Below are 10,693 nucleotides of genomic sequence, written 5' to 3'. Positions count from 1 at the left end.
CCCCAGGCCTGCAGCCCCACTGGCCAGGCCCTCCCTGCACACTGGCTGAGAGGGGCAGCACCCCCAAGTGGCAGGGAGTGTGCCCAGTCCACTTGGGGGTCCTGCCCTCCACAGCCACCAAGGGGAGTGGTTCCCATCCCAGCTGCTGGCCTGGGGGTCCCTGCAGCCTGCTGTGCTCCCTCTCGGGCCCCTGCCAGGCCAGAGCACTGGAGCCGCTACCAGGGGCTGCCCATGGAAGCCAGGCAGCCCAGCTGGGCAGGTGGGCTCGGGTTAGGTGGGTGCCGGGCCATGGAGCCTGCCGCCCCAAAGGTGAGACAGTTGGACGGGATTCGAGGACTCGGGATTAGGATCCCCTCCATGGGAGGCCATACCGTGGCCCAGCCGGGTTCCAGCCCAGGAGCAGACCTTCATTCTCTATCACTGACCCCAAGTGGCCACGCCGTCCATGGGCAGGGCTGCTCCTCTTCCTGGCCCTTGGCCTTCTCACCCCAGGGCGCAGCCTTGGGGAGAAGTCGGTTTCTCCTGCGGAGCCACCCACCTGACCCTTAACTGCCCCCCCCCCTTTCTGGTGCTAGGGATAGAGGCCAGGGTCCAGGTCACGCTAGGCCAGTGTTCCTCCTCTGAGCTACGCCCCAGGCCTCTGACGTGACTGCGAAGACTGCAAATGCAGCCAAAAGTCCTCCTGGGCAGGCTCGCAGACGTGATCACACCGTTTTTAAAAAGATAATTTATTCCCGTTTCACCTCCGACAGTCCGAGGTGTGACACAGACACAGACGTTTCCTCCTCCCCAGGGAACACCTGCGATTTCAGCTGCTTTGAGATCTTCAACCTTGAAATTTTCTCAACCTTAAAATATACTCCTAGGACATCACCTGTGGGACACGAGGCCACTTAACACAGAAAACACTGGCGTCATGGGGTCGCCACAAAGGAGATGGTTAGAGGCCAGAATGGGCCCAGGACAGACTCAGAAGGGGATGAGGGCACAGGGTTCCAGCAGCAGCACAGGGCGCAGTCAGGCTGTGGTCAGCCGGATCCCGACCCTCGCTGTCGTAAGGGGACACGTGCTTCCTGCTGGTGGAATGTTCGACCCAACCTTCTCAGGTTGTCCACTGACGCTGGAAGGGACAGTCCCCAGCAAGTAGGCTGGACTCTGCCCCGAGGGTGCCCAGAGCTTCACTGTCCCCTGCAGGGGGGGGGCTGGGTGCCCACACTGTCAGAGCCCCGCCCAGGCCAGGGACACTGAGTAAGCTGAACTGAGGACGGCCTGGTCACTGGCGGTGGGCAGGCTGGCCCCACGAAGGTCCGGCGACCCATCCTCCCCAGGGACACCAGACACACAGGCCAAGAGGTGTAAGTGGGACAGAGCTCAGAAGGAAGCCTCTCCAGAGCCCGTGCGGGACGGTCCTGGTGGGGTGGGCCTGCCGTGCGGACCACCCGCAGCGCTCCTCCCTCTGCTCCCTGACCGCCAACGCCCTCCTGTTCAGGCCCGGGAGTGGGTGAGGGGGAGGACAGACAGGCCGGCCGGGCGGTGTGGACACTTGAACACTGCCACCAGTCCGCCAGGCACGTCCGGCCAGTGAGGTTCCCCTAACCCAAAGCTCTTCAAGGAAACGGAGCCCGAGGACCTGCCCGTGGTGAGTGGCTTGGAGGACGTGCAGGAGGCAGCTGGGCGGGGTGCAGAGGAGCGAGGGGAGCCAGGAGCCGGAGGGGCCTGCAGAGACCTCCCGAGGCTGGGCCACTGCCACCCGAGAGTCCCTTCCCTCTCCCACAACAAGGGGCTCTCCAGCTTTGAAATACCCTGCCCCTATGCCCGCGGTGCCTGGCAAAGCCCTGGACTCCCTGGTGTCCCACGTGAGCATTCCAGGTGACAGGTGTAGAGCTGGTGAGGCCATCGGGCCTGCCTGGACCCCTGAGGACTCAAGAGCCACGGTCAGCGTGACCGAGAGGGTCGGCGGGCAGCTCCAGGGCCCGCCAGGCTGGAATCTTTCACTCTCCTTCACGGTGGGAAGCCCAGACCCTCTCACCAGGAACCCAGGACAGCCAGTGCTCCTGGGTGGCAGGTGTCCACAGAGCAGCCACGGAGCAGGCCTCACAGCTGCAGCCCTCTACCCCGCGAGCCCCTCTGCCCCGTGAGACCCTCTGCCCTGCGGGCGGCTCCACTCAGGGCAGGGAGGACACTGGGCAGACGTGGCTCTGGCTCTGAACAGGCCTCGGGTCTCCGCTGTGGCCTGGTTCTAGGCCCCGCGTTCTGTGGACGGACGTGAGCATCGGGTGCTGATGTACAGATGGAGACTGGCCCTTCTCCTGGTCCTCTCGTGGTCCTGAGCTCTCAGCCGAAGGCCCCCGCCCCGACAGACAGCCGACTGCAAGCTGGACTGAGCACGGCCCTCCTGGACATGGGCACGGCCTCACGGCAGGGACGTGCTGGCCCGTCGCCCACTGTCCTGCTCGCACTGTTTGCCTCAGCAGGAGCCACGTGGCCTGGAGGTCAGGCAGGCGGCAGGAAATCTGACGACAGCCCTGGAAGCTCCAGCTGCCCGCGCGCGGCCTGCTGGGGCTGGAAGCTCCTCGTGGGAAGCAGGAGGCGCCCCCTGTGCCCATCTGCAGTGCCTGGTGCCCAGCAGGGTGTCAGAGTCACGCCCAAGTCATTACATGTGGCCAGGCCCTGGGGAGGAGGCTCAGGGGAGGACAGGACGCCTCAGGGGGCCGGCTGAGGCCTTCCGGTCACACTGACCGGCCTCCTGGAGACACTGGCCAGGGATACCTGAAAGTGAACTGCTCACCAAAGCCAGCTGTCGGCAGGGGACAGTGGGGAGACCCTGAGGGACTGGGCCGCCACGTCCCCAGCGGCCAGCTCTGTTCCAGCTGTGCTGTGTGGGCCACGCCCAGCGGGTGACGCTCCTCGGAGTCAGACTCACCCCGGCTCTGAGCCGGGTCTGCGAGAACCAGGATCAAGGGAGGTCGCACGTCCATGTCCCTCCTCGAGCGGCCAGTCTCAGGGTGCTTCTGAAGCCCGCAGGGTCAGAGTGGCTGGCCTTCTCCACACACAGGTGGGTGTCGTGGATGCCGTGAAGCCCACGCAGTTCAGTGACACTGGTGACATCACGGGAGAGACCTCCACGTCACCCTGCGGGCCTGGCGGGGCCGGCTCCTCCAGGGCAGCTTGGCGACGGCAGGCGACCGAGGGCCGTCGGGAGGGCACGTCACAGGAGGCTGGCACTGGAGCCAGGAGGGGACACTAAGAAGAGAAGCTTCCCCGGTAGCTGCGGGGCAGAGTCCCTGTGCACCCTCACCAGCTCGACTCTGTCTTCCAGTCTGTGGAGACGCGCGGTGGCTGGGACCAGCCTGCACCGTCCAGACAGTGGCCGCAGCCCGCCCTGTCTGGTGGCATCGCTGGGTAGTCGGGGTTTGCATGCATCCAGGCCCCCCGCCTCCTGCAGGCAGCCTTCGCCAGAGAGCACGTGGGGCCACCCGCCATCGTCACCCGACATCAGGACATGTGCACATCAGCTCTAGCCTCAGGGTCAGCTCGGGACGCTGGGGAAGGAGCTCCTGCAGGGAGGCTCCTGGGCCCTGAGGGGTGACCAGCAGACCGGGTCAGTGGTGCTCGTGGGGGAGCCCGTGGCTCAGTCTGTGCACTGAGGGGGATGAGGGAAGAGGGCCCCAGGAGGAGCCCACGGCTGGCGTCAAGGTCAGCGGCCAGAACAGCAGCGGCCAGAGGCACAGGGAACCCAGCTGCTGTCCACACGGGGAAGGGCTGGCCTGGGCCAGCACGCCGGGCGCTGGGGCTTGCACTCCGTCCCCACAGGTGGCCTGGCACATGCAGAGGAAGCCCAGGTCCTGGCTGTGGCTGAAGGGCGTCGAAGGGCAGGAGGGAGAGCCACGCGGAGGCCCAGGCTGGGCTGCAGAGGTCCCCACGGCTCCCGGAGGAGGCTGTGGGGTGGAGGCCTGCGCTCAGAGCTCGGAGCTGAGAGTCCACGCTGCCCACTGCCCGCAGCCTCGCTGGAGCTGCTTCAATGACATGAGTCTTCAATGTCCCTGCCTTCAATGACACGAGCATGGGGCCGTCCCTCCGGGAAGGACGCCACTGCCCAGCTGCTGTGAGGCTCCTCTTGCCCATGCTCCTCTCACGGGATAGACCATGGCGCGGCTCCTGGGCACTGGGGACGTCCTCAGTTCTAGAAGGAAGCTCAGCGGCCCTGCGTTTGGGAGGCTGAGACCCCTGGGTGACCTGGGATGGCAGGAGTGTCCCCTACCCGAGTGTCTCTTTCTCCTTCTCTCAAATAGTTCCTGTGACTCCTGTTCCCATCACAGAGGGGACAGAGAGCGAGCAGAGTCCACTGCACAGGGAGGCCAGCCACCCTGCCCTGGTGGCCTCCAGGACTGTCCCACAGCCACGGTGCCCACCCTTCACTCGCGGCCCTGCAGGTGCCCACACACTTGTCCACCTCCGAGCCCAGCCTGCCCCTCTGGCCCTCAGCAGGGTGCAGAGGCGGCTCCTTCGCCCTCTCCACTCACAGCCTAGCACTGAGGGTGCAGAGGTCCCTCGTGGTAGCCATGTGACCCAAGGGACACTCTGGCACATGGATGGGGCAGACGCAGGCAGCAGGGAGGGGAGGACGGCAGCCGGGTTCTTCTAACCGCTAGTTCCAGGGCTGCGCGGCGCAGCCCTGGGTGCCGCTGGTGTCATGCAGGGTCAGAGGTGGGGACAGCCAGTGGCTGCCCTGGACATTAGCACAGGCCCTCCGTCTCCTATTCAGTGGCCATCTGCTCAATGTGGTCACTGAGCAGCTTGTATTGCTCTGGAAGAGAAGACGATGTCACCATGAAGAGAGGGGGTGGCCAGGACAGGCGCCCCACAGCTCCCCCCAGGCCTGGCCACGGGCACCCTCCAGGCCACTGTGGGCCCTCTGCCACCCTCCAGGTAGGGCTGTGCCACAGGGTGCTTGGTGAACAGCTCGGCACCAGCACGCTGCGGGCACGAGTTTCAAGTGGGCCTAGGAATGGGGTGGCCTATGTCCTGGGGACCCCAGAAGACAGAGTGCCCCTGCCCCTGCTGCAACAGGGCTGTGACCACCCTGCACGGCTCTGAGAGGTGGGGTTCAAGAACCACAGGGGGCCATCAGGTGGCACCGGTGGCTGGGTTTGATCAGGCTCAGAGCGCCAAGCGCAGGTTCACCCCCGACCCTCGCTGTGCGGGGGAGCAGGAGGCCCCTGCCCACCCTGCTGCTCCGTCTCCAGACACGGGGACTTCCTGTCTGCATGGCCTGGGAGAGAAGAGGAGCCACCCGAACCCGCCCGGGTTCCCCGCCCCCAGGTGCCCGGGCGGTGGCCGGGCCGGGCTCACCCTCGTCCAGGTGGCCGATCACTGCCTGCTTCTTCAGAAACTCGCGGCACAGCGTCTTGCTCAGCCCGAAGGCCAGCATGTTGTGCGTGAAGGTGCTAGAAGGGAACACGGCCGTCACCTTCCGCTCCTGCTGCGGGAGGGACCTGAGACGCCCCCTGGGCCGGAGGTCCCGCGTGGGGCCCGCCTGGGTGGCCAGCCAGAGGCAGAGCACGGGTACCTCGGGAGCCACCAGCACTGGGAGCTGCCCACGCGGTGCCCGGAGGGGACTCAGAGCGGGAGGGAGGCCAGCGGGGCTCAGTCCTCCTCCCTGAGTGCGGAGGCCATGGCTGCCGGTCGGGGCTGCCCGCCGCTCTTACCCCAGCTGCCCGAAGGTGATGTTCTCGTGGAACCGCAGGCTGTCGTCCCGCTCCTCCTGCGTCATGTGGCACCACCTCTCCCTGCGGGGACAGGAGGGCTTCACACAGCCATCTGCCGTCCCCCGTCCGCCCGGCGGTGCTGGTGGCCCAGGCTCTGCCTTCCTGGCTGGAGGCCTGTCCTTGAGGAGTGGCTTCTAGGAGAAGCCCACCCTGTGACAAGGTGCCGAGGACCCACCCAGCCCCCTGATGTCACTCCGCCTACAACCAAGAGGCTCTGTGGCCTCGGAGACGCAGGAGGGACACGGCCTCCCGGAGTCCTCCCGGGTGGGAAGGCTGCCTCCAGGTGGAGACCCAAGAGGAGAGGCAGCTCTGGCCTCCTGGCAGCTGCAGGCCACCAGGAAGGACCCCACCAGGAAGGGAATTCGTCCTGATCACAGCGCAGGGCGGAGTGTGGGCATCGCCTGCCCCGTCCCTGAGGGAGCACTGAGCTGAAGGGGGTCCAGGGCAGGACCCCGAGGGTCCCGGTTAAGGCCCACCTGCACCCTGCAGCGGAGGTCAGGTCATGTCACTGCTCCTCCCTTCCAGCCTCTGCCCAGGGGACTGGGGCCGCCCCTCCCTGCCCGGCCCCCTGGTCAGACCCTGCACCCGGGCACCCGGCGGTCGGAGAAGCAGGTAGAGGAGCCGCTGCAGGTGGGCAAGTTCATTTTAGCCCGTTTCCCCCTAAAAGGGGACTGGATGCTGAGAGGAAGAGCAAAGGAAGGAGCAGAAACCGCCCGGAGAACAGTCAGGACAACAAGGGCCAGGGATGGATGGACAGAAGGACACAGCTCCGCTCCTCTCCACCCCTCAGCCCGAGGCTTCAGGGCTGCAGCACTTCTCCAGCCTCTGAGGGCAAGGCCCAGAGACCCCCAGGACGCACTGAGTCCCACCTTATATTCCTCCCCACCAAGTTCCCTCTAATAGACCCCTGAGGGCTGGCAGCCACACAAATCCTGCCCTACCACTGGCCATCAGGTACAGTTGTGCAGGGAGGGCACTGCACACCCCAGGCCACCGGGGAATGGCTCCCCTGAGTGTTCAGCACAGCAGCCCAGATGCTGCTGCTCTGGACCCACGAGGAGGTGGTTCTCCCTCCTGCTGTGGGGAGACTAGAACCCGGAGTGGACCTGGCCCCGCAGGTGGGGTGGAAGGTGACTAGCAGTTGGAGGCTCAGCTGCTTCCTGAGAGCTGATCTTGGTCCCACAGGAGGCCAGCCCTGCGCACTGCACTCCGGCCCGTGGGCTCTGGATGGACTCACACTCGCCCACAGAAGGCCCCTCTGAAAAGGGGGTCAGAGGTGACAGGAATGACAGTGGAGGTCACTGAAGGAGAGGTCATGTTGCTGGCCTGGGCACCTGGGGCCTGGGTGGCGCAGGGTGGGTCAGAGGAGTGGAACCCACCAGGGCTGGGCACGTCGAATCTGTGGGGAGGCCCGAGGCCCCGGAGGCCTAGGAGGCCAGCTGCACCTCAGCAGGGCTGGGCAGCGGCACCGGCTCTCAGGGAGGCCAGGCTGGGCCCAGCCTTCCTGGGCTGTGATGCCAGGAAGCCTGTCAAGCGGGAGGCCGTCACCCCGAGGGACCACAGGACAGGGGCACCACCCCCACTGCCCGCGGGCAGCATCAGGGTCAGGCCCCCCCATGCTCCCTCTGTCCCCAGGAGGCAGCCACGGAGGCCTCTGTGGTGCCTAAGTGCCCGTCTCAAGGACACACCGAGGCTGCGTGGCAGCAGGACTTCTCAGCCACCAGCAAACTCACGAGCTCGCAAAACCAACACTGAATCAGCAACTAGGTCTCTCTGTCACCGAGAAGACCTCACAGGGCTCCCAACTCGGGCCACTCAGGCTCCAGCCACGGGAGCTCTTGGGGACAGCCCCGCCTGGCTTTTTTCCAAGGGACCTCCCACCCACACAGCTTCCCCGTCACCCAGGGCTGGAAAAAAGGCCACTGTGCTGCCGAGTGTCCCCAGGCCCATGGCCCCGGCACCTCCCCCCTGAGGGAGGCCCAGCTGTGGTCTCACCGTCGGCCTGGGCGGGCCAGGTGGACAGCACAGGTGGACAGAGCCCCCTCCAAGCCGGGCGGGCTCTCTGCGGTCACTGTTCTTCCTCCCTGAGCCGCGCTGTGCCCTGCAGGCCCCGCCATCTGCACAGTCTGGGTCAGGGCCCCCGTGCTCCCTCTGCCCCCAGGAGGCGGCCACCGACTGCGAGGGCCGGCCGAGGCGGCGCCCTCCTCCCCTCCGGCGTCAGCTGTCCCTGCACAGAGGGCTCAGTGCCCACCGGCTGGTCTCCACACAGACACCTGAGGCCCGCCGCTCCTCGCCTTGGCTCGCCTCCCCAGGGGCCCTCCCGCCCTGCAGCGGCCTCCGCGGCCCCCGGTCTGTAAGGCGGACACACACACCTCTTCTCCTGCTGTCCAGCATCCCCTCTGGAGTGGCAGCGGAAACAGGTAAACAAAGGAACAAAGGAACATGTCACAGTTGTGCAAGATGTGTGGACGAGGACAGGCGGGCTGGCGGGTGGGCAGCGGGCAGGAGGACAGGACGCCGGGACAGGCCACTTCCTGGCAGAGAGCTAAGCTAGAGGCGAGGCCCACCCCTGGGCGCGCCGGCCTTTCCTTCAGCCCCTCAGCAGAGCAGAGGCTCCCTGGTGCCCGCGGGCAGCGTCAGGGTCAGGGCCCCCCATGCTCCCTCTGCCCCCAGGAGGCAGCCACGGACTGCCAGGGCCGAGGCGGCACCCTGCTCCCCGCCAGGGTCAGCTGTCCCTGCACAGAGGGTTCAGTGCCCACTGACTGGTCTCCACACAGACACCTCTGGCTCCTCTCCTCCCGGGAGGTGTGGGCCCCCGCAGTGACAGGAGGGGACTGGCTTCATTAACAAGGGATCAGAGCTCCGAGAGACCCAGAGTCTGAAGCCATGCGACTGGGGCGCCACTCAGGGCACCAGACCTGGCCTGTCCTCCCTGGACCGCTGCCCCTCCGTGTGGGGGCTGCACAGTGGGCGGCAGCTTTCTCTTGTTCTAGCAAGGGGGAGCAGGGGCTCTGTCCCTGGGGAGTCAGTGTCCAGCCAGGGGGAGCAGGGGCTCTGTCCCTGGGGAGTCAGTGTCCAGCCAGGGGGAGCAGGGGCTCTGTCCCTGGGGAGTCAGTGTCCAGCCAGGGGGAGCAGGGGCTCTGTCCCTGGGGAGTCAGTGTCCAGCCAGGGGGAGCAGGGGCTCTGTCCCTGGGGAGTCAGTGTCCAGCCAGGGGGAGCAGGGGCTCTGTCCCTGGGGAGTCAGTGTCCAGCCAGGGGGAGCAGGGGCTCTGTCCCTGGGGAGTCAGTGTCCAGCCAGGGGGAGCAGGGGCTCTGTCCCTGGGGAGTCAGTGTCCAGCCAGGGGAAGCAGGGGCTCTGTCCCTGGGGAGTCAGTGTCCAGCCAGGGGGAGCAGGGGCTCTGTCCCTGGGGAGTCAGTGTCCAGCCAGGGGGAGCAGGGGCTCTGTCCCTGGGGAGTCAGTGTCCAGCCAGGGGGAGCAGGGGCTCTGTCCCTGGGGAGTCACTGTCCAGCCAGGGGGAGCAGGGGCTCTGTCCCTGGGGAGTCAGTGTCCAGCCAGGGGGAGCAGGGGCTCTGTCCCTGGGGAGTCAGTGTCCAGCCAGGGGGAGCAGGGGCTCTGTCCCCTGGGGAGTCAGTGTCCAGCCAGGAGGAGCAGGGGCTCTGTCCCCTGGGGAGTCAGTGTCCAGCCAGGGGGAGCAGGGGCTCTGTCCCTGGGGAGTCAGTGTCCAGCCAGGGGGAGCAGGGGCTCTGTCCCCTGGGGAGTCAGTGTCCAGCCAGGGGGAGCAGGGGCTCTGTCCCTGGGGGTGAGTCAGCACCGACCTTCACCCTGCACTTCCTCGTGTTTCTCGGGCCCTCTGAGGGGCAGGTCACCGTCAGCACAGGGTGAGCTGGCAGCAGAAGGTGCTCTTCCAGAGTCAGGGTGGTGGCCACCCTCCACCCGGGACCCTGTCACCGCAGCTTGTCCCCAGGGTCCGGACCCGCAGAGCGAGCAGCAGGGTGGGTGGGGGTCCTGAAGGCCTCATTCCGAGGGCGTGTGCATTTCGGGGAGGTTCGGGCCAGTCATGCCAGGGTCCCAGGACAGAAGCACTCATGCAGGCTGAGCATCCCCCTCGAAGCAGAGCACGGGCCTCCGGCAGTGGGCGGGCTACAGGCCGGGCAGGGAGGACAGAGGCCAGCAGCCCGGCCACTCCTCTGCTCTCCTCTTCAGAAAATGCGACTAGAGCTGCCCCGTCCTCTTTCCCAGGAGAGTGGACCACACTTGGCTCCTACCTGGTGGTGGGAGAGCGCTTTCTCCTCTCACAGTGGACGGCGTCAAAAAAGGCTGCGTTCCAGAACCTCAGCGTGTGCCTGCGGGGAGACACAGTTGGCACCGACAGTTCCACCCAGCGTCTTGCCACCTGGTGGGGAAGCTGGGCGCCCGGTGCCTGTGCAGCTCTGGGAGGGAGGCAGAGCTGAGAAGGGGGCGCTGGGGGTCCCCGGGGCTCCTGATGCTGCCTCTTCCTGAGAGAGGAGGCCGGAATGGGCCGGGGGGCCCGCGGAGCTGCTGTGGGGCGTGAAGTCAGGTGGCCTGGGGACCTGGGGTGCAGCTTCAGGCTGCTGTGTCCTCTCTGCCTCCTGGTGAGGCTCCAAGAGGACACGGGGTCCAGCTCTTCCACAGAACAGGGTCTCACGACACAAAAGGGAATCAGCAGGGATGCGCCTTGCACAAGGCAGGCACGGGGACGGGACGTCTTCCCGGGAAGGTCGGGGTGGCACAGGCGGCACAGATGGCACAGGGCGGCACAGGGCGGCACAGGCGGCACCTGGCCACAGGAGGCCCCGCCTCTTTCTATGGATGAAGGTCACCCGGCTACTCACTGACAGAGCTACAGGGCCTGGCTGTGGTGGCGGTGGAGAGCACGCAGCCCACGAAATCTAAAGATCTGCCA

At 66.5% G+C, this 10,693-nt stretch overlaps 1 protein-coding gene across 3 annotated transcripts in view; it reads right to left on the bottom strand.

Annotated features, from left to right (window-relative positions):
* Window positions 1-712: 712 nt before the first annotated feature.
* The window catches only part of Kiaa0513 (KIAA0513 ortholog), a 51,205-nt gene continuing 41,224 nt past the window's right edge, over window positions 713-10,693 (bottom strand). For 2 of the 3 annotated variants that reach the window (XM_027933100.3, XM_071604600.1), the window contains exons 9-13: window positions 10,035-10,112; window positions 8,141-8,167; window positions 5,709-5,789; window positions 5,353-5,447; window positions 713-4,807 (exon numbers count right to left, since the gene is read on the bottom strand). In XM_027933100.3, coding sequence (XP_027788901.2) covers window positions 4,758-4,807; window positions 5,353-5,447; window positions 5,709-5,789; window positions 8,141-8,167; window positions 10,035-10,112 — 331 coding nt within the window. In that variant the 3' untranslated portion in view covers window positions 713-4,757. The remainder of the gene's footprint in view (window positions 4,808-5,352; window positions 5,448-5,708; window positions 5,790-8,140; window positions 8,168-10,034; window positions 10,113-10,693) is intronic. The other variant, XM_027933101.3, reaches the window with a different exon arrangement.

This window comes from Marmota flaviventris, chromosome 18 (genome assembly GCF_047511675.1).
Source record: "Marmota flaviventris isolate mMarFla1 chromosome 18, mMarFla1.hap1, whole genome shotgun sequence".
NCBI lineage: Eukaryota > Metazoa > Chordata > Mammalia > Rodentia > Sciuridae > Marmota > Marmota flaviventris.
Note: the sequence above shows the minus strand (reverse complement) of the source record. Positions and strands in the feature narration are given on the sequence as shown.